This window comes from Muntiacus reevesi, chromosome 2 (assembly GCF_963930625.1).
Source record: "Muntiacus reevesi chromosome 2, mMunRee1.1, whole genome shotgun sequence".
Classification (NCBI taxonomy): Eukaryota; Metazoa; Chordata; class Mammalia; order Artiodactyla; family Cervidae; genus Muntiacus; species Muntiacus reevesi.
In genome coordinates, this window is record NC_089250.1 from 17541710 (window position 1) to 17565899 (window position 24190).

Sequence of the window (24190 nt, forward strand, 5' to 3'; positions counted from 1 at the left end):
ATACATAGGAAAGAAGCCGGAGAAACAAATTTTGATGGGGACAGTACCTTGGTGAACGCAGACAACAGTTTTTCCAGTCTGCTCCAAGTTTTCATCTATAGATTTTACTTCCTCAGTGCATCGGCCATTCAGGGAAGGACTGGCATGAATGCTGTTCTGTACGCCCTGCACAAAGCTGTCTTTATCATAGCCATTAGTGACAATGATTTCCAAATTCTTATGGTCTGCAGATTTCTTCATCATTTTCTTATCTTTCATGTGAAAAGGAAGAGATTCATAAAAGTTCACTGTAGGAAAACTTCTGTACACTATGTCTTAATATTGGGTAGTCATTTCTCCAGCCTAAGATAATCCTTTTGAAGGGCTTCCTACTTGGATCAGAGAGACAGGATGCTCCTTGAAAATAGGTTAATTACATGCTGAGAGCTCACCCAAACTGTGTTGGTTTCAAAACTGCTTCGGTTGCATGTGAATCTCCTCAAATCCCTTTCAAGAGTTACTCTCTCAAGGTTCTTTCACTCTCTCAGACATAGGCAAATTGCTTTGAGACCTGGTCAAACTAAGAGGCCTACATAGCCAATAAAAAGAGCCTTCAAAGAAGGTATTACTTGTCAGACTTTATTGGAAAGTGAAGGCAAAACTAAGCTGCATGGTTTGTTTTAGTGTCTTTCTGCCCACCCTTTATAAAATCCCCCAAAGAATGACTGGTACTCTTACTCACAAGGCCCCCCCCAATGCAATACCCCATGATTCCATCATTCCCTGTTCATCAGAATCTCTGCCTGTATCCTATTCCCTGGAACCCATGCTGTTCTTGACATGATATTGAGGGTTGAATTGTCTCGTCTCCTTGGTAACAGCATGCATATTTATAAACAGGATACATTTCTAATGCAGCGTTTCAGGCACTGCCTTTACAGGAGTGGCCTCTCCTTGTCAGCCTTCAGGGAACACCAGCCCATCTCTGCTTAGGGCTGGCTGTCCCTGACCTCTGTAGTAGAGCATCTTGGTCCACAACAAACCTGGTTAGAGGTCACCAGTCCAGGCCCTCCACGCGCCCTGATCACACACAATACCAAGTTAGTCCACCTCTCTACAGTCTTTCATCTTAGTTAATGCAAAGTGATCAGCCCATCGCCCAAAGATTACCGCTATCACGTTGTTCTGGTCCTTTCGTGTCTTCTTGGGCCTCTTCTTCCTCAGATTCAGCTCCACTATCACTGCTTTCAGCTTTACCATTAACAGTTTTGGCATTTGGAGTAGAAGCTAGAACATTACCAAGATCTAAAATACAAAATGACCATTTCAACTTTATGCTGTAACACACAATCATGTTATAATTTACAAATAATACCTTGTGTAATTCACAAATAACTAACAAAATAATCTTGAAGTAAAAAGTTAGAATGTTAATATATAATTAACAGTATTATTTTCTTCAACTATAAATATATGTACATTACATTAATTCCTCCAGTTATCTGTTCACAACAAAATGGTAACACTATCTTAAATTCTTTCTAAACAAGGCAGAGGATAAATTATTTTAACACTGATCAAAATGTAAAGGTAAGAAATGAATGATCTTTATACACAGTAAATGAAGAGACAGTTGTTACATATATTAGCATGCTGAAAACATAAACACCTTTGGCCCTGAAAGCACTCATGAATATTATGGTTGGACTGCATTAAAGTTTTTTATCCTTTTATTACCTTTAGGGCTTCAGGTGCACAAATTACATTACTATGTCTTTACACAGTAAATGTAAAGTTAATCTTTGTTTTAAGCATGAGTTTAAAAAAAGAAAAAGCATTAGTTAATGCGATCAATCACTTAAGAGGAGCAAATTGTCCTATTACCCAAAGTCATACCTTGAGAGTAAATACATCAAAGGTTCTCAAACATTTTCATGGATAGGAATCACCTGAGATCTAGTTAAAATGCAGGTTCTGAATTGGTAAATCTGGGGTAATCTAAGATTCTGGATTTCCATAAAAATCCCATGTGATGCCAATGCTGATGGTTACTAGACCACATTCTGAGACACTGGGGATTATATTTCCATAACTCTGAGATATTGAAGGCATCCTAAGTGGCTCTTGGCCAAAAACAATGGCCTTCCTCCACAAACATCTGGGCTTTATTTTCAATTATACAGGTTCATTCTGGATGCTTCCACGCATCTCAAATAACCTATTAAATCTCCATTCATCTTTAACAGTCAGGCTTATAGCCTTATTTAAATTTCCCTAATCAGTAGCAGTAACAAGTAAAACTTCAACTCTATAGTCAACATTGAGCTCTGTTCCCTCTCAGAGAATCATGATGATAGCACAGCTTTTGAATCTCCCTTACTCTTCCCCTGACAACCAGAAAAAATAAATAAAAACTGACAATAAGTAAAATAAAGAAACACCCACCACTCACAGAGACCTTCAACAAAGAAAGCAACAGGGAACCACCTAACCCCTGTCATCAAATGCATGTTTGTTAGTGAAACACCAGACAGCAACAGAAGCAGCCCCGTACCACCTCTGAGATGAGAGCTGCAGAAAGCATGAAGAATTATTAATAAGAGCTACTCAACATCCAAAAATCAACATAGTACACCATAGTAGCCGACTAACGGACAAAACCCACATGATTATCACAATGGATGCAGAAAAGGCACTTGACAAAACCCAACACTCAACAATATAATACTGAAGAAATTGAGAATATAAGAGAAATTTCTCAGTATGATAAAGGGCATTTATGAAAACTTACAACTAGAATCATACTTTATGTTAAAAGACTGAATGCTTTGTTCCTAAAACAAGGAAGAAGACAAAGATGTACTGTAAGTTCTACCTGGGGCTATCAGGCAAGAAAAATAAATAAAAGGCATCCAGATTGGAAAGGAAGAAGTAAAATGACCTCTGTTTGCAAATGACATGCTCTTGTACACTGAAAATGCTAAGTAATCTACCAAAAAAATCTATTAGAAATAATAAATGGAAAAAAAAAGAAATAATAAATGGTTCAGTAAGGTTGTAAGATACAAGATCAATACACAAAAATCAATGTATTTCTACAAACTACCAATAAAGAATCCAAAAATGAAATTAGAAGAGTCAATTTACAATAGCTGCAAAAAGAATAAAATAACTAGCCACACATTTGACAAAAGACAGTGTAAGGACTATACACTGCAAATGATAGTACATTGTTGAAAGAAATTAAAGAAGATCTAAAGAAATGGATTGGAAGGTAATATTATTCAGCTGACAATACTCCCCAAAACGATCTATAATTCATTATAATCCCTAACAAAATCTTGGCTAGGCATTTTTATAAAAATTGACATGCTAATTCTGAAATGCATAGGGAATGCAGGGAATCAAGAACCGACAAAACAATGTTGAAAAAGAACTAAGTTGGAAAGCTCATATTTCCTGATTTCAAAACTTACTACATATGTTCTGAAAAAGCCCATGTGACACAGATAATCTGTTCTACTTGGCCTGCTTTTAATAAGAACAAAAAGAACTACTTCTAATAAGATTCTTTGTTTAAAAAAAAAAACATAAAAAATTCAAGATTACCAACTGTCTTGCAGTTTGGCAGTATCTTACAAAAGTGGAAACACCCATCAAACACTCATAACCTGTGATTTAGCAATTATATTTCTAATATAATTTATTACTTGTATAGCTCCACCTATGTAAAATTACATTTGTACATGGTTACTTTCAGCAGCAGGCTTTGAAAATCAGAAGAGGAAACAATCTAAATTCCTTTAGAGTATCACAGGTTAAATAAATTATGGTGTAGGTCCACATCCCTCACAATCCTTGGATCTAGATATGGTTTGAAATCCAGAGTTTTCTAACTTTGCAAAGGTCATATACTGTATATAACGTGTATTATACAACACCTTCAATAGAATCTAAGGCAGCTCTCACTAAAAAATTTAAAAAAATAATATTTTTACAGCAAAACATAGTAATAGGCAAAATTAGAATAAAAAAATAGTCTCAAGACATTTCAGATCAAGGTTTGCTCCTCCTACACATATTAGGACACGTTTTTCTGCCAAATGGGTTACCAAAAAAGCTTTATCAAGCCTTTTGAAATTTTTAACTATAGCTAAGGGATTGTGGATCTGAGACTTCATTATCTGAAACTTCATTAGTTTTTTCAACATTTGCCTCTGGCTGTAGGCTGGACATAGCCAAAGCAGGTCCAGAAGTATTCCCTTCTGCATCCTAGAAACACACTTCAGAGAAAGAAAACATTGATAGTCTTTTCTGACTTCTGACTTGAGTAAGTATGAAATATAAAGAAGGTGATTTGTTAATGTTTGACCCCTCGAGTAGACAAATCAGATACAGAGGGTGAGGTACTGAGTCATACACAGTAAAAATCACCGTCAGTTATGATGGCAGACACAATCTGCAGGCCTTATGACAGGACAGGAAGATTACTGTTTCCATCAATTAGTAAAAGATGGAATGGGATGCCAGGGAAAAAGAAAGTAAGGATGGCCAAGCTGATTTTTATTTAAAACATATATGATAGTCATTTAAAATGACTCTTACTGGCTCATTTCACTTGGCTTTCTAAAACAATTTGAAGAGCAAATGTGGACAGTTAATACCAGCAATTCTGCAGATTTTTCAGCTCCTGCTAGTACATAAAAGATAAGCCTTTCAATTCTTTACTGAGAACATCAAAACACAATTCTAAAACAAAGAAGACAAATGAGGTGAATTCACTGACATCTTGTTTTAAACACTCTAAAACTCTAGCTACACTAAAGTTAGACCATACTATAAACATAATCACTTAAAATTAGCTAGCAAGTCATTTCAGTCATAGCACTGCTAATGCAATTCATAAAGCAAATGGAAAATATAAAATATGAATCATAAAAACAAAACCATGAATTCTGTTACAATTCTGTATACAAATGAACCACCTGTCATATTTTAATAACTCAGGGTTAAAAATTAGGGTTTATAATATTTTGGAACTTGGTGCAATGTATTTGCTTAGAAAAAAAACTCTTGAGTGAAAAGCTTGTTAAGTTATATAAATTTGTGCAGAATTCTTGACATATAAATTTTGAACAAAACTTTCACATGGATTTCATTTATTCCTACCTTCTAAGCATTTAGAGATTTTCTCCAGTCGGACTGGCATGTGAAAGTGAAAAAAAAATTAGACATACAAATGTTAATACACACATAATATATCAATTGCTCAATGAAAAACTAGGTAAAAGAGTCCAACCTGAGGTTAAATCAGAACTTCTGCCACTTTTCTTGTCTTCTACAATTTCATAAAATGGACCAATGACATGTAGCAATTCTTCAACTTTTTCAGTCATCGGCATAGTTTCGAGAATCTGTAATGAAATGAAACAAATTTTGTGAAAACCAACTACTAATGTGATCCACACTGTGACCAAATAATATATTTATAATTTACTTACTGATAAAATTTGAGAAGTTCCTTTACAGACTCCTCAAAGTATCTATGTTAATTACATATTAATGTATATACACTACCCTAGAAAAATTTCAGGCTAAGATTTAAAAGCGTTGTCATTTTGAAAACTACTTTACATAAGCTTTGTGTAAAATTTACATGATAACCTATATATTGTGCATTAAACACTAAAGGCACTAATGTAAAATAAAATAGAAAACTGCGGGACTACAGTAAAATTCTTGTGTTTGGTATTTAAAAAGGTACTTAAGGAAGGTAGGAAATGGTAACCACTTTCAGACATCTTCATAACTATGGGCCAATTTAGAATCATCAGAGTTAAAAGGCAAGGCAAATTAAATGAAAAAGCATTCAAATAAACAGTCATCAGGTGGTGACTGGCAAATTATTTCTATATGTGGAATTTTTGAAATTTATTTTTAATTGGAGGATAGTTGCTTTAAAATATTCTGTTGGTTTCTGCTATACATCAACATGAATCAGCCATAGATATACATATGTCCCCTCTCTCTCAAATCTCCCTCCCACCTCCTACCTATATATGGAATATTTTACAGATATTAAAAAGTCTAAGATTAGTTCTGTGTGTGCTGATTGGGAAAATATCTATAATATTTTTTTACAGGCAGACAGCTAGTTGCTGCACAGTATGTTCAATATGATACCACTATTGGTTTTCTTTCCATTTTTAAATAACAGGATATATATATGTACATATACATATGTCTTTTCTGTATCAATCTGCAAAATATAATTAAAAGTAATTACCACTAAAGAATTAAAATGGAGGGAATGAGGAAAGATTATAACAATATTTAAGGTAAAAAAAAAAAAGAATGGTATCAAACCAAAGCTGTAAATTATCTTTCTCTCTGCTTTTGAAAGGCTCCTTTGTTGTGCTACTGATAGAGTTAACAACCAAAAGAACTGAGCTCTGACCTCTGTTACAGATAAACAAAGTCCACCAAATAAAACTGTGAAAACGTAACAAAATGCACAACTCTGAGCAGTGTAGAGGAGATTAAACCAAAGCAAATCAGTCTGAATCTACCAAATAAAGAATATTACTAAGAGATTAACACTGTCGAAGGACCTGGCAAAAACAATTCCTTTTTACAGGTTTTCTCATAAAGAAAGGTTATTTTACCTTATCAGACAGATTTAGATTTCACAACTTCTAATCTATTGCAACATACAAATATGGTCCTTTATAAAAAGGCATTAAGATCATCTTTAAAATGACAATTTAAAGTGATTTCTTCATTAAATTGCTTCTGGAAGAGCTAATTAATAAAGAATGCCCTCCTTACTAGTTACCAGACAAACTGAAAGCACCCTTATCTTCTTCTCCTTCTGAAGAATTTTCGCATTCACAGAAAAAAGCTTGTTAGTGAGAAATCTACTGATAGGAACATCTCAATTTATGAGTCAACACTTATATGAGAACACTGTTGGGCAGTTTTATTACCTATTTCTTAATCAAAGCAGAAATGTTTTAAAGACAGTCCAGGTAAGTCCCAGACTTCTGAGAAAGGAAAGTCAATATTTTAAAAGGCTTCTATTCATATACTTTCTGCAGAAGTCAACTATAGAGAAAAATAGGAAAGATGGAAAAAAACAAAATACCATGTCACCACGATGTGATCTACCTTTAAGAAAAAACTGCACCTTGAGATGAACTTTGATATAAAGCCCTGATAAAGTCAATAATCTAGATTCTATATTCTAATGTAATACAATCTCCTTGTTCCTTAAAACAAAGCAGTTAGGCTGATGTAAAAATTAAGGTGGCCCTGAAAAGTTTTATTTTCTATTATGAATTATTTTCCTTACCTTTTTCATTTCTTCAACATAAGCAATCATGGCTTCCTCTTTGGTCATATCACCCAAAGAACTCCATGCATCCCTAGAAATGAAGATATCCAAATAAAAATAGAAAGACACCTAATTTCAATTGCTTAGTATGCAATTTACAGTTACTGCTATAGGGTCATTAATTTAAAATAGGCTTTACTTAAAGCTACTAATATAAACATTAACATGTTTCCAAAGGATCTCTTTAAATGCACCAAACTTGAAGAAAAATATCACTGAGTAAAATGGCAAATTGAGTAGTATCTAAAACTAAGAAGTATAAAAAAAAATATATATATATATAATAGATTACAGAGGCCACATTATACAGACTACAGGCCACAGATACTACACACTGTTCATGACTATTTGCTAAAAACTCTTTAAAGTCTTTATCATTATAAAGAACACTGACAAAAATGAACATTTTAGAAAATTTTATAAGCATTGTCACAGTCATGTTTCAAATGAACAGAAGTTTTGGTTAATTTAAATAAGAGTCTAACATAGACACTTGAAAAATGGAAAAGTTTTCTTACTTCTAAAAAAACTGAAAATGTGAGGGACAAGAAAAATTTAAAGTGATGATGAGAAGAGCCTTTTGAAATTTTTGCCTAAAATGAAAACCTCTCTTTTTAGAGATATTTTCCTGAAGCAGTTTAACTCCACCAAAGGTCAATTCTGAGGAAAATCATTAATAAATATTCTTCAAACAGTTTAAATACCATATTGCTGTTACCTTTAAGCTAGTATCTTAGGACTTTTCAAAAAGATCTTAGAGGAAAGTATAGGACTAAGAAATCCTCAAAGGAGTTTAAGGACTTCCAGTGCAGGGTGAACTTAGCCATCAAAACACACTGCTCTTAAAGACTTACTCTGCCAGTTAGCATACTCTGTTCCTGACTTATATGATGTATGGTCATATTTTGTTTAAGAACATTAAATGTTGGTCAGTTGGAAACATGGCAGAGGTATTTTGTGATTCTGTTAAATATATTAAAAATCAAATTTCAAGTACAGTGGGACTGAAGTGATAGCTGAGATAAAAAGTAAGCCAGAACCTGAGTCATGCTCCTAGTTACTTATCTCAAAGGCTCGAAGCAAACCATATCACCTGACAAGCCAAGTCAGTCTTTTTCTTGGCAGGTAAAAGAAGCAGGAGAGTTTGGTTTTTTTGTTTGTTTGTGTTTTGTGGGGTTTTTTTGTTTTTTTAAAAATATGGAACGCTTCACAAATTTGCGTGTCATCCTTGCGCAGGGGCCATGCTAATCTTCTCTGTATCATTCCAATTTTAGTATATGTGCTGCCGAAGCGAGCACGAGAGTTTGGTTTTTTTAAATGCAGTTTGCGAGACATTCTTGGCACAATAAAAATAAAAAATAAAAAATTCCATAAAGGAACAGACTAACTGAAAATGCTTTTTTATCTTTGATACACCCACCTCTTGTGGTTTTATTATTTTTCTCTCTTCCCCAAGACCTTACCATTTGTGTGAAATTGTGTTAGAGCACATGAAGGATAAAAATGGATCCAATACTTGGAATACTTTATGCACAGAATAATACATAACCACATAAATAACAGTCATATGATAATTATGCTATTAAAAATTCTTTCATAGCTTTCTTCACAAAATTACCATTTATATCTTCCAACAGGATCCCAGAAGCCAGGCTTTGACAGTTTACAAGGTCCTTCAGTTGCCTGCTTATAGAAGCTATAGAACTTGAGCATCATTTCATTTGTTGGCTGGAATGAACCTGTTGGAAACATACATTAAGTAAGATCACTTGGAGAATAAAATTGATCATTTAATGCAATAAATTAGCTAAACTATACTAATAATGATTTTTTAATACTTCATCAATAGTTCCAACTATTCCTATTTTACAGAAACAAAAGTTATGGCTCAGTTTCTTCATTCCTTTGATTTAAAAATAAAATTCCCTGGCTGTCCAGGAGTTAGAATCCACCTTGCAATTCAGGGGACACAGGTTTGACCCCCGGTTGGGGAACTCAGATCCCACATGCCACACAGCGTGGGCCAAGTAAAAAAACTATGAGATTTTACACTTTCATAACAATGCCTCACAATTCAATAAAGAAAAGAATAAATGAACAAATATGCTATAAGTGTAATCGAAATAACTGATAAATGTCACTTAAAAAACCAAAATATAGAATAACTATATCATGCAACTGTAATAAGGTATTTTTATTCAAAAATTGTGACAAATCACACTGACTAGAATAAATGAAAAAGTCAAAAATATATACTCTGCTAACTCAAATTGCAACAGCAAGAAATTCAGCTTCTTTTGATTTTCGAATTCTCAATGGATTACAAAGTTGGGCTACAGCCAACCAGTGTGTACTGTGGTAGAAAAAGAATTAATCCAATATGAAATACATATCTTATTTCCTACTTCCATAGTTTTTAGACACATCAGTTTTTTAAAGATCAGTCTTCATACATGTTTCTAGCATATCAGTACACTTTTTTATATTTAAAAATTTCAAATTGTTTAATGCTGTAAGTTGCAATACTCTTTAACAACATAGAAAAACTGGAATATAAATGTTTTATAACAAGCTAAATAATTTTGATACACATATGACAGGATTATTTATAACTACTGCCCTTAAAAATTTTGCTGTCTTTTGTGTACTAATATGGAATTACATTGATGCCATATTATAAGTGGAAAGGTTGTAGACAATTTTATTGTCTTATTCCATCTTCAAAAAATAAATATATAAGCAAATGTGTTAGTTGTACATATATGTAAGAGCCAGCTTGTATTCATGAATGTGTGATCTAGATATATACATATCAAATTATTCTCACTGATTATCTCTGGGACTTAGAAACGGGGAATGAGGCATCTTTCACTTGCACTATTTTTATATTACAAAATATGTGTTATTTTGTAATAAAATTTAAAATACAGAAAATAAAGACAGGTAGAAATCATTTAAAAATTTACTGTAGAAAAATATAAAAAACAGCATGAAAAATGTTTCATGATCTACTATGAAATGAGAACAAAACAGCAATTTAAAACAGTATAACCAGCACAATCCATTTCTGCAAAATAAATACTTACATACCTAAAAAGCAGAGTAGAAGGAAACACATCAAAATGTTAAAAAAGGATATAGCTAGATCATAGGCATATAGATTGCTTCTAGTTTCTTTTTTGCTTGTTTTTATTTTTTAAAAATTTACATTTAGTGTATATTACTTTTGTTCCAAAATTTATAACAAAAATTAAAACTGTAAAAATATTTTTAAAACTTCATAGATTGCATAATAATCTGATAACATGAAGTTATCGAAAGCTAATAGTTCATACACATTGTGAAAATTACAACACAGACAAGCTGAGAGCTGATGGTTCAGGTTTAGTGAAGAAATAAAGTGAAGTTGCTCAGTCGTGTCCGACCCTTTCGACCACATGGACTTTAGCCCACCAGGCTCCTCCATTCATGGGATTCTCCAGGAAAGAATACTGGAGTGGGTTGCCATTTCTTTCTCCAGGTTCAGGTTTGGCCAGGAAGAAATAATTAATTCCAAAATCACAATAATAACTAAGTACACACTATATGCTCATTTTCAGTGATACAGTCTTTACATAGCAGAGAGGGATATAAATGGAGAAACTATAGTTTAAAATGGTTACCTATTTCACTAACACAAACCCAAATTTAAAACATCAAAAGCTTCATCTCATAATATCTTTAGTACGTCAATCAACTGAGATTTATAAGTTTATTGGTTAAGGTGAATAACATATATATTAGGTTACAACAAAAAATAATAACATATACTGAATGTATCTTGTGTATAAGACGTGGATAAAGTATAATCTCTGTCCTCAAGGTGCTCACGCATAATATATTTGATATAAATGTATTTAAAATACTATATAGGAAAACAAATTTCTAAAGGCCAAGAGCATACCAAACAAGATGCTACAGGATTCTTCATAACTTTACACTACAATAAAGATTATGCAACAAGAAACAAAAAACTCTAAGATTATTTGCAAAATAATCCTGGACAGATGACACAACTTAAAAACTTTACTATAAAAATAATTAATGACTCATTATAACAATAGTTCTGCTTCAATTATTACCAATTTCATTTCAGGGTATAATATTACAGTACTGAACATTGCCTAACCTTGTTGCCATTTGGCAGAGGTTCTTGACTCTAACCCTGCGGCCATTTGGCAGAGGTTCTTGACTTTGCAATATCTTCTTAAATGTTATATAATACAAACTATGTTTACACTTACATGGATTTCCTAATAAGCAATATATGATCCTAGTAAAGACAGCAAACCAAATCTATCCTATCAGTTCTCAAGAAGTATAAAAACATGTGTTTTAGAAATAAAGATGAAGGTACCATTTAAACAAAACTCTTAGCATCATGCCTTCCTATAAACTCTCTCAATCAGATGTTTTGAAAATCAATACCTAAGTTCCTATGTTATTTCTTTACACTTTGTTCATTCACTCTTCTCTTTCAATCCCTCATGTGTCCTCCGATTTGATGTTTGAAGATTATGAAATGACAAGTTATTTTATGTATAGTTGTTTTCAAAACCTTTTTTATATGCACTTAATGAATGTTTGCTAATAGTACTGAACTTAGCCCAATGAATTAGTCAGCCCAATGATCATGAAAATAGTGACCATGACATTAAATACTGTAGTAATATATTAGTGTTATATTCAGTTAGTTTTATACTCAGGCACAATGACAGCACTTAAAAGGATCATTTTAAAAATACAAGTTTATTGTGAAAGATAATTCATATAATGCAGGAAGATTAAGTGAAAAGTCAAAGTCCCCCTCTTCAAGCCTTTCCACAGGAAAAAAAAATATTTGAATAATGGCCTTAAACTTCCCAACATTTGTCAAAGGACATAAAATCACAAGTTCAAAAAGCTCTGCAAAATCTTGAACAGCATAAACATGGAAGAAAACCATACCAAGACAGGTCATAATCAAACCACATAGAGAAAAATCTTGACAAAGGTCAGAAAAATGACAGGCCAAATATCAAAGAACAACTCCAGTGACTTTTCACCTAAAGAGGCAAGACTCCAAATGAGTGTAAAAGAGAGAACACTAGTACAGCAAAACAGTTTTTTTAAAAACAGTATTTATGCACTTTTTAAATAAGAGAAATCGTTTTACACGCGAATACAGTGGTTCTTTCTTTTCTTTTCCTTCATATGAAAAGTTTTCAGAAAGTAGAGTTTATGAGTATGCGACCCCAGGCATCTCTATCCTAGATTTTATTTTACCATACCCAAATCCGCAGTCATTAAGTGACGAGATTTTTCAACAATACAAACTACTTAAGATCTGTTTCAGGCTTGAAAGATCAGCAGGCAGTTAATTCACATCCGATACCTCCCTTCAACTGCATGCAGAAATCAAGGAAGAAAATAAGTAGGTTAAATAAGCAAGACCAGAAGCAGAAAGAAGGTTCAAGGAGGTGGGATTCAGAAAACTGGGGCCTCGGGCCTCTGCAGGAGGCTTCTTCAGCGGGGCCCAAGTGCACGTACCATTTTTCGGCAAACTCTGGATCACCTTCACCGCCGCCTCAAACCGGGTTTCGTGCACGGATCTCGTGTCCGCCATCTCCAGCCGCCAGCGCCGGCCCCGGTCCCAAGGTCTGTCGCCTGGAATCAGGCAGCAGCAGCAGCACCAGCTTTCCCAGGAGCCTGCATGAAACTGAAACATGGAGCGCAGCCGCGGATCAACATTCCCGAAGGGAGGAGGACTCCAAAGCGCAGCTGGCCAGCTCCCCCTGGCCCTGCCCTCTCCAGGCCACACCGTCCGTGATGGCCCGGCTCCTTCCTCCTCCCCGGGGTGTGACCTACGCTGGGGAGGCCGGGCCACCCAGACGGAAAAACAACTCACCGAGAGGAAGAGCATCTCTAGCAGAAGGCGGAGGGGCCCAGGGCACCGGTGGTCGCGGTGCAGCCGTCCCACCCACAGGACCCTGGCGGAGCAGCCACACCCCCCATCCCGGCGAGGTCCGTCAGTCGGTCCGCGACCTCCAGGCAGCCCCGCCCCAGAGCTTTGGAGGTGGGGAGACCCACTCTCTGCTGCCCCCGCGCAGCAAACTCCACCCACCCGCCCGGCCGCTGCGGCTGTGACGCGCGCTGTCTGTCCCTCCCCAGAGGAGTTGGACCAGAGACGGCAGAAAAGGAGAGCAGGGATGGTGGATCGCCGGAGGGCCCGGGGATCGCTGTTTAAACTGGCCTGAGCGAAGTGTTCTCGCCAGCGCGGCCGCCGCGGGGGTGCAGCGCGCGGCCTAGGGGGTTGAGGGGGGTGTTCTGCGGGGCAAAAAAAAAAGAAAAAAATGACTGTGGTCCCCAGGGTCTTAGGTTAAGGTTTGGAGAAAGGTGATGGGGCTTAAGCAAAGCGCTTTAGATCCGAGAGGCTTGGTGCGAGCCTTAAGTTCTGCCATTTAAAGTCCTGTGACCGACCTAGGGGCAAGTCACTTCGCCTCTCCCGGTGGCAATCTTCCTAACACCGGTAGAGGAAAGGATTTAGGGATGCTGGGTGGAGGTGCTTAGCAGTGCTTGGCTCGCAGGCCTTCGACAGGTTTAGCCGCCCCGACACAAGGACGTCCGAGCAACAACCAAAGGAGAGGGGAAGTCGCCCGCTACTTAGACGGGGCGGGGGGAGGAAGAACACCTTCCCCAGCATCAACCCCCCCCCCCCCGACTTCGAGCCCCAAGGAGCCAGGCACGGTACCGCTTCAGCCCGCGCTAACGGGAGACAGGGCGTGGGGCAGGGGTGAACGAGGACCCAGTTCAGGCGCGACAACCCTAGAAAGGGGTAGACCCCGGGCCTTCGCCTTCCTAGCGCATCGAACCTCATCGTCAGGCACCTAGGAAGCGGCCCCAGGCCCACCGTGGGGGCGCTGCTTTGGGTTCTGGGGGGCGGAGTCCTGCGGCCCGGAAACCCCAAAGTCGCCAAGGTCCCTTTGTCACTTCGGGATGGGTTAGGAGGGTGACTATTCCAAATCTACTCTCCCCCTGGAGTCGCAGTGCCAGCCTTTACCTTGATTCTGCGGGGGCAAGGCCTGTCCGTTAAGTCCCCGATGCCCGCCCCTCGCCGTCCCCCCGCCCACCCCGCGGGCTTGTGGGAAATGTAGTCCCCTCTCCCGGCGCTTCCGGACACCTGCCACCCACGGCGGGAGTTCCTCCCACCTGTTCGGGTTCGGTTTCTAGTTCCCGCAGACGCCGGAGCCGTTGGGCCGGAAATCCCGCCTTCCTATGCTCCTTCCAGAAAGACCACATCCGGTTCCAGCCGAAGGGAATTGACCGTCTGTGGTGTCTTCGGAAGAATCCTGGTGGGACTGGACTTGCTTCGGAGAACTGGTGTCTCATTGCTTGCTCCTGATGTTTACTAATCGAAGGCGGGAGGAGAAAGTGATGGCAGAGATGGTTGGATGGCTTTGCCGACTGGATGGACATGAGTCTGAGCAAGCTCCGGGAGTTGGTGATGGACAGGGAGGCCTGGCGTGCTGCAGTCCATGGGGTCGCAAAGAGTCGGACACGACTGAGGGACTGAACTGAACTGATGTTTCAGTTCAGTAAACGTTGAGGTCATTGCTGTTACGTTACGGCCTAGGTAGTGAGGCTTACTAAGTGTCTGATAATACTTGCCAAGCGTATAACATATTCCAGAAACGCTGTAGAGTGTTAACCAATGAGGAAATTGAAACATATTAAAGGATTTGTCCAAGAACAAGTAGCAGTGAGTACAGGAGTCTGTAGGGAAGGCTTCCCAGGTGGCTCGGTGGTAAAGAATCGGCCTGTCAGTGCAGGAGACATGGATTCGATCCCTGGGTGGGGAAGATCCCCTAGAAAAGGGAATAACAACTAACTCCAGTATTCCTGCCTGGGAAATCCCATGGAGAGAGGAGCCTGGCGGGCTACACTCCATGGGGTCGCAAAAGAGTCGGACACCACTTAATGACTAAAGGACAAGAGGAGCGAAGCCAGGAGTCAGTCAACCACAAAAACTCTTGCTTTATGTCTTAAACTTTTTCTAGGACACTAAAGTGTAAGAGGCTAACAATTTTTCCAACTTATTCAAACAAGGAAGATTTTATGTGTTTAATATCTACTGCTTCCTCTTTGCTTGCTCTTTTATTTTATAGCCTTTCCACTTTCAGTCAGTTGTGCATTCTTGTAAAAGGACATGGGTATTTATTTCACATCTAAGACTTCATTTTGGCAACTGTTCATTAAGGTTTCTATAATAGGATGTAAGATTTATGTAATAAGTTGGTCATTAGGTAATGATGAGTAAGAATTTTTCTGCCAGTGGCTCCTCTTGTATATCCATTTGCTGGTACTATGGATTTCCAATCATGGAGAATAGCATAGAGAAAAGAAATTGAGGTTATTCAGTTAAAGGTGTTTAAAAAATAGCTCATTTATGTATCTGTTCTGGTTTAGATGTGGTACTTCCTACCGAAATATAATGATGAGTGTGATAAATCAATTCCTAAAGCGCCTTCCAGTTATATATCCACCCATGTGTGCTTAGTCAATTCAGTCATGTTGAACTCTGCAACCCTATGGACTGTAGCCTGCCAGGCTCCTCTGTCGGTGGGATACTCCAGGCAAGAATACTTGAGTGGGTTGCCATGCCCTCCTTCAGGGGCTCTTACCAACCCAGGGATCAAACCAGTGGTGTGTCTCCTGCATTGCAGGCGGATTCTTTACCACTGAGCCACTGTGGAAGCCCTATATAATCCTGTAATTCTACCTAAAATGTATTGCATGGAACACTAATGCCTTTCAGTACTTTCAGTATAGTGACTAATATGAAGCATTCTTTTTTTGAGATATATTGACATACAACAGTCTATTAGTTCCAGGTGTACAGCATAATGGTTTGATCTTTGTATACGTTATAAAATGATCACTGCAGTAAATAAAGTATTCTTGATCATGTCTGTCTACAGATATTTAATTAATAATTAAGACTGGGCCCACTTCTTATACATGACCATAAGCAAGGTAAAATAGTACATTTAAGGGTTTTAAGAAACATAAAGAAGGCACAGTCTCAGGGGAGATTTTTAGGCGCCAGCTCTAGAAATGGTGAATATCACCTTACTGCTCTGAAAGTGGCAAATATGGGTCCCACTTCACACAATACTAAAAATTTTTAGTCTACTTAAATTTCTACCTAAAAGAAAACTGGGCTTACTGAACAAATAGCCATCTATACCACAAAATATTGGCATTAATTTGAGAAGAGTTTTCATCTTTGTAGCTTTGGGTAGAACCATCATGTGTCAAAATATTGGCACTGCCAAATAGCATGCTTAAGAATAACTTATAATTAATGAGTGTGATAGTGACTGAGGAAAGCTAGTTTAATAGGACAGAATAGAGAAGCCAGAGATAGACAGGAATTAAAAATTAGTGGAGAAAGAATGAACTATTAAGTAGCAATGGAACAATCCCACATGGAAAACAAAAATATTAAGATCCTTACTTCAGAAACACACATAATAAATTCCACACAGATTAAGGATCTAATGTATAAAATATATTTTTAAAGTCCTTAGAAGAGAAATAAAACAGCTGCTGTGTCTCACAACCCCAGAGGGTACCATTCATGTTGTAATTAATTGATATTAGCTGATGCCCCCTAAAGTCATGCAGCACAGTGGTCTTGGTTATGATTGAGTGTTAAGGAAAAGTTTACATAACAAACCCTCAAAATAGAATTGTAAAAAGAAAATATGGGGACTTGCCTGATGGTCCAATGGTTAAGACTCCATGCTCCCAATGCAAAGGGTGCAGGTTCGATCACTGGTCAGAGCACTAGGATCCCACATGCTGGGTGGAACAGCCAAAAATAAATAATTTTTTAAAAAAAAGAAAATATCAATACTTATCTTAGGCTTGCATTAACTAACTACCATACACTGAGTGACTTAAACAGCAGACATTTATTTCTCACAATTGTGAAAGCTGAGAAATCCAAGATCAGCGTACCAGCAGCCTAGGGGTCTTGGTGAGAGCCCCTTTTCCTTGGCTTGCAGGTGGCTACTCTTGCTGTCCTTTCCTCAATGTGATGCACGCTCATAGAGAAGTCTCTTTCCCTTCATCTTCTTATAAGGACACTAATCCCATCATGAGAGTCCCAAGTTCATGAATTAATCTAAACCTAATTACGTTTCAAAGTCCATACCTCCAGAACCATCACTTTGAGAGATTAGAGTTTCAGGTTTCAGCAATGAAAAAACAATGGAGCATATTCGACTCTGAAGCCTAAGAATTTAATGTGAAGTGGAAAAAAATCAATTTGAAGAATATATAAAATACAAAAACAGAATTGTGAATTATTTATACAAGCTTAATAATGTAAAATTAGTTTTCAATAGAAAGATAAACACAAAATTCATGCTACTGATTGCCTTGATGGGTGGAGGGACTGGATATGGTACACCAAAGGTCTACATTCTTATCTGAATATTTTATTTCCCTTTACAAAGCAAATACTAATATGAAAAGTGTAATAATATGTAATTTTACAGAATTTTACCCAGTTTGCCCCACATTGCTTATTGAATAATTCATCTCTTTCCACTTTCCATTTGAAATAACCCCCTTTAAAATACTAGTTCCCACAACTCAGCAGCAGCAAAAAGAAACAGATTTTAAAAGAGACAAAGGAGTTGAAGAGACATTTATCCAAAGCAGATATGCAAGTGGCCAATGAGCACTTGAACCGATGTTCAACATCACTAATCAATAAGGGAATGCAAATCAAGATCACAATGAGATACCACTTGACATCTATTAGAATGGTTATTACCAAAAAACAGAAGATAGCAATTTTGGGAGGATGTTGAGAAGTTGGAACCATTGTGCATTGCTGATAGAAATGTAAAATAGTGCACCAGCTCTGGAAAACAGTATGGCAGTTCCTCAAGAAATTAAATATAGAATTGTCAGGGACTTCTCTGGTGGTCTGGTTCAACGCTGCACATTCATTGCTAAGGTCCGGGTCCAGTTCCTGGTCAGGGAACTAAGACCCTGAAAGATGTGTGTGTGTTTAGTCGCTCAGTTAAGTCTGACTTTGCGACCCGTCAAACTATAGTCCACCAAGTTCCTCTGACCACAGGATTTTTCAGGCAAGAATACTGGAGTGGGTTGCCATTTCCTCCTCCAGGAGATCTTCCCAACCCAGGGATCAAACATCTCCTGTGTCTTCTGTATTGTAGGTAGATCCTTTACCCACTGAGCCATCTGGGAAGCCCAGAAATTGAGTCCAAATCTCTTTCTCTCTCTTTATATTAGAACACACATATATATTAGAATTATCATATGACCTAGCATTTCACTTCTGGGCATCTATTCAAAAGTATTAAAAGCAGAAACTCAGACATGTATTTGTTCAATCATGTTTATAACAAAACTAGACAATAACTGAAAGGTGGATCCAAGTGTCCATGAACAGATAAGAGGACAAATAATATGTGGAATATACATACAGTGGAATATGATAAATAAAGGAATATCTGATGCATGCTACATGGACAAATGTTGAATATGTTGTGATAAATGAAAATAGCCAGTCACAGAAGGAAAAATGTTATACATCCATGAGGTACAACAGTCAAATTTGTTTAGACAGAAAGTAGACTGCTGGTTGCCCGGGGCTGAGTGGAGAGGTGAATGGGGAGCTATTATTTAGTGGGAACAGAATTTCACTTTGGAAAAATGAAACAGTTCTGGAGATGCACGAAGGTGATGGTTGTACATTAGCATTGTGAATATACTTAACAGTACTAAACTGTATGCTTAAATTGATAAATTTTGTGTTATTTATTTATTTTTAAATTTTGTGTTATTTTTATATTTTGTCACAATAAAAACTCAACTCTATAAGTTATGCACCCTTGGAAATTCTGAAAACACTGAGAAAATGGAGAAATCCTACTTCACAGAAATGAATTTTGCAATGCAAATCTTTTTTTTTTTTTGAAAATTCAAGGCTTTGTATTTATTTCAGCAAAGCCAAATCCAGTAAACTGTCTTTATCCAGGATTAATCAGAACTAAAAGGTTGGACTGTTTTTCTCTCCATAATAGGCCAGTGTGTTTTAGATGAGTACATGGATCCCCTGGAGGAAGAAATGACAACCCACTCCAGTCTTCTTGCCAAGGTAATCCTGTGGACAGAGCAGTTTGGTGAGACTGTAGTGTGCATGCTTAGTCACAAAAAGAGTTGGACATGACTGAGCACACACCCATGTGCTTACATAAGCAAACAGAGCAAACAACAAGCAAATACAAAGTTTCATTATCTTTGAGGGCTTCTTTCTGGACTTTCTGCTCTTTTTGTCTCTTCATGTGCCATTACCAAACCATTTAAATTACAGCAGCATCTAAATATGTTTTAATAATACATAGGGCCAGATTTCCTTATGTAAAATAAAAACTTATCACTGCAGGATTGTGGTGATAAAATTTGAAGACACTTTAAATGTCCTTCCACACCGAACTGAGTGAATAATTATGGCCCATCCATTCAGTGAAATACCATAAAGTACGATGGGACAGTTTTAATGTATAATATAGAAAGATCTCTATGGTATGGTTAAATGAACAAAAAAGCAGGAAGACAGAACACCATGTACAATTTAGGTAACAAAAAAACTGTTTTTATGTGCATAGAAGATCTACAAGGTCTATAAGAAATTTATAACATCTGTTGCCTTGGAGGCTGGTTGCTAGAAGTCAGGTGTGATTCTCAGTGCATAATTTTTTAAAATATTTCTTTATTTGGCTGCACTGGGTCTTAGTTGTGGCACATGGGCTCTTCGATCTTTGTTGCAGCATGCAAATTCTTAGTTTCAGCATACAGAATCTAGTTCCATGACCAGGGATGGAATACAGCCCTCCTGCATTGGAAGCTTGGAGTCCTAGCCATAGGATCACCAGGGAAGTCCCATGTGAGACTTTTTATTTTTATTTTTTGGGGTTCTTTTTTTTTAATTTTTTAAAAATTATTTTTCTCTCTACACTTTTAAAATGAAACATAAGATGCTTGGTGCTTAGTCACTCAGCTCAGTCATGTCTGACTCTTTGCAACCCCGTGGACTGTAGCCCACCAGGCTCCTCTCTCTATGGGGATTATCCAGGCAAGAATACTGGAGTGGTTTGCCATGCCCTCCTCCAGGCGATCTTCCCAACCCAGGGATTGAACCCAGGTCTCCTGTGTTACAGGTAGATTCTTTACCGTCTGAGCCACCAGAGAAGCCCAAAATATAATATACGAGCAGTAAATTGTGCAAAGCACACCACTTTTAAGAGTAAGTTTGAGCTTCCCTAGTGTCTCAGTGGTACTGGGTTTGCCTGCCAATGCAAGAGGCACAGATTTGATCCCTGATTTGGGAAGATCCCACATGCTGCTCAGCAACTAAGCCTGTGCGCCACAACTATTGAGCCTGTGCCCTAGAGCCCAGAAGTCACAGCTACTGATCCCACGTGCCCTGGAGCCTGTGCTCTGCAACAAGAGAAGTCACCACAATGAGAAGCCTGCACAGCACGGCTGGAGAGTAGCCCCTGCTCATTGGAACTAGAGAAAAGCCTGGGCAGTAACGAAGACTTGGTGCAACCAAAAATAAACAAATTAATTAAATCAAGAGTATAGTTTGATGATTTTTATTTCCATATGCACCCCTGCAACTTCCAACCAGGTGGTGAATAGATGTAGAATATTCCTGGTGCCCCAGAATATTTCTTCATGTTCCTTTCCAGCCCATCCCTAGTAAAAACTAACTACAATTCTGAATGTTGCCATCATCCATGACTTTAGCCTGTTTTTTAACTTCATAGAAATGAAATCATACCCAATGTACTCTTTTTTTTTTTTTTGGCAGCACTGTGGGGCATGTGAGATCTTAGGTCCCTGACCCGGAATCGAACCCATGCCCCCTGCCTCGGAAGCATGAAGTCTTAACCACTGAACCACCAGAGAAGTCCTGCCACAATGTACTCTTTATGTCTGATTAATTTTACTTGATAAAACATCTTTTATCTCTGAGAGTACACCTAGTGAATCAGGCATCCGTGTTCCTGCATTTATCAGTAGTTTGGTCCTTTTATTGCTGCATGTATTCGTTACATGAATATACCACCATTTATTTCTCCTTTCTCTTATTTATAGGCTTTTGGTTTCCATTTTTTGGCTATTATGAATAAAGTTGCTTTGAGCATTTTTGTACATGTCCTTTTGTGATTATATATATATATACACCGATTTTTCTTAAATAAAAACCTAGAAGTGAATTGGTGGACCTTAAGGAAGTATTTATTTAGGTTTAACAGGTATTGCCAAACAGTTTTCCAAAGTGACAGTGCCTTTTTACACTTGTATATTCATATATATCCGTGTGTGTGTGTGTGTGTGTGTGTGTGTGTGTGTGTGTGCGCACACGTGCTAGATGTAATATGCCACCGCTGGGTACTGTTGGTGTTTTTGGGGGGGAGCAGCATCTGGCCTCTTTCACTTAGGAAAAGGCGTCTGAGATTCGTCTATGACTTTGTGTGTATAGTATTACATGTTACATCATTACATATTATTCATAAACTGGTTTGTTTATCCAGTTTATCCAATAACTGACTGAAGGACATTTGAGTTGTTACCAGTTTTTTTTTTAAACTATAAACATTCACATGGTTTTTGTGCAAACATAAGGTTTTGTTTTTCTTGGGTAAATATCTAGGAGTTGGCTTGCTAGGTTATTTATTAAGTATATATATATTTGGCTTTATAAAACTTTATATGTTTTCCAAAGTGGATGCACCATTTTGAATATATGAGACCCCAGTTGTTCTACATTATGAGTAGCAGTTGTTATTGTCAGGATTTTTTATTTTAGCTTTTCTAATGGGTGTGTAGTACAATCTTTTAAATTTTACACTACATCCTGGTGGTTTTCCTTATTATGGTTTTAAGCTGCGTTTCCTTGGTAAATATTGAGTTGAGTGCCTTTTCATATATTTATTGGAGTGCAGTTGTCTTTTTTTTCCAGTTGCCCTCTTTTATCCATTTCTGTTTTTGCATTGTCTGTTTTTTTCTTCATTGACTTGGAGGAGTTTTCTTTGTTTTGTTTTAATGTAGTTCAAATAGAAGTCCTCTGTCAAATGTATGTGTTGTAGCTTAGCTTTTCACTTTTAATAGTATCTTTTCATGAGCAGTGTATTAATTTTAATGGTGGCTCTACTAGGTTCACTGATGGCCCACTCAAAGATGTCCGTGTCCTAATCCCTGAAAACTGTGAGTGTATTATTAAGGTAATATATTTTATTACCACCTAAGCATGGCAAAAGGGACTTTGCCTACGTTATCAAGTCAAGAATCTTGAAAAGGGAAGATTATCTTGGATTATCTATGTGGGATGTATGTAGTCACAGGGCCTTTACAGGAGGCAGGTTGATGGTCAGAGTCAGAGAGAAGGGGTTGTGATGACAGAAGCAGAGTCAGAGAGAGCTTTGAGGATGCTGTGCTGCTGACTTGAAGATGGAAGAAGTAGCCATAGCCTAGGGATGCAGGTAGCCTCCTGGAGCTGGAAAAGGCAAGGTCATCCATTCTCCTCTAGTGCCTCTGGAAGGAAAAAAGCCTACTGCTATCTTAATTTGAAACAAACAAGACCTCTCATCTCCAGGGCTTTAAGATGATAAAATAGTGTTGTTTTAAGTCACTAAATTTGTTGTAATTTTTTTTTTTACAGCAGCAATAGGAAATGAGTACAATGACTTAGCTTTTCACTTTATTAAAAAGCAGTTATGCACAAAATAAAACCGTAATACAAGTGGTTTATCTTTTCTTTCTTTTCCTTTTTGGTAGTGCTATTGTATTCTGGTTAAGAAATCTTTGCCTGCCCCAAGCTTGTGAAGTTACTCTGTGTTTTCTTGAAGAAGCACATTGCTTTACCTTTTACATTTGGAAAGTGATATAGCTTAAATACTGTTCATGGAGTTCTCAAGGTAAGAATACTGAAGTGGTTTGCCATTCCCTTATTTGTCATTTCCACAGTATAATCATAAGGGATTTGATTTAGGTCATGCCTGAATGGTCTAGTGGTTTTCCCTACTTTCTTCAATTTAAGTCTGAATTTGGCAATAAGGAGTTCATGATCTGAGCCACAGTCAGCTCCCGGTCTTGTTTTTTCTGAATGTATAGAGCTTCTCCATCTTTGGCTTGGAAGAAAAGTTCTGACCAATCTAGACAGCATATTAAAAAGCAGAGACATTGTTTTTGCCAACAAAGGTCCGTCTAGTCAAAGCTATGGTTTTTCCAGTAGTCATGTATGGATGTGAAAGTTGGACTATAAAGAAAGCTGAGCACTGGAGAATTGATGCTTTTGAATTGTGGTGTTGGAGAAGACTCTTGAGAGTCCCTTGGACTGCAAGGAGATCCAACCAGTCCATCCTAAAGGAAATCAGTCCTGAATATTGATTGGAAGGACTGATGCTGAAGCTGAAACTCCAATACTTTGACCACCTGATGAAAAACTGACTTATTTGAAAAGACCCTGATGCTGGGAAAGATTGAAGGCGGGGATTGAAGGGGATGACAGAGAATGAGATGGTTGGATGGCATCACCAGCTCAATGGACACGAGTTTGAGTAAACTCTGGGAGTGGGTGATGGACAGAGAGGCCTGGCATGCTGCAGTCCATGGGGTCACAGAGAGTCGGACACGACTGAGTGACTGAACTGAAGTGAACTGATATCCTAAATAAATTTTGGAGTATTG

At 37.6% G+C, this 24190-nt stretch overlaps 1 protein-coding gene and 1 non-coding gene across 7 annotated transcripts in view; both read right to left on the minus strand.

Moving 5' to 3' along the window:
• The window catches only part of ACBD5 (acyl-CoA binding domain containing 5), a 31310-nt gene extending 16573 nt beyond the window's left edge, over positions 1-14737 (minus strand). For 2 of the 6 annotated variants that reach the window (XM_065921009.1, XM_065921007.1), the window contains exons 1-8: positions 14600-14737; positions 12941-13109; positions 8991-9111; positions 7331-7403; positions 5279-5393; positions 5149-5181; positions 1150-1284; positions 48-251 (exon numbers count right to left, since the gene is read on the minus strand). In XM_065921009.1, coding sequence (XP_065777081.1) covers positions 48-251; positions 1150-1284; positions 5149-5181; positions 5279-5393; positions 7331-7403; positions 8991-9111; positions 12941-13109; positions 14600-14689 — 940 coding nt within the window. In that variant the 5' untranslated portion in view covers positions 14690-14737. Of the gene's footprint in view, positions 1-47; positions 252-1149; positions 1285-5148; positions 5182-5278; positions 5394-7330; positions 7404-8990; positions 9112-12940; positions 13110-13298; positions 13456-14450; positions 14502-14599 lie in introns of those variants that run through there. The other 4 variants (XM_065921012.1, XM_065921010.1, XM_065921008.1 and 1 more) reach the window with 4 other exon arrangements.
• On the minus strand, positions 8564-8670 carry LOC136161989 (U6 spliceosomal RNA). Its single transcript, XR_010661842.1, has one exon. It is a non-coding gene; the product is annotated as a U6 spliceosomal RNA (small nuclear RNA).
• Positions 14738-24190: the final 9453 nt, after the last annotated feature.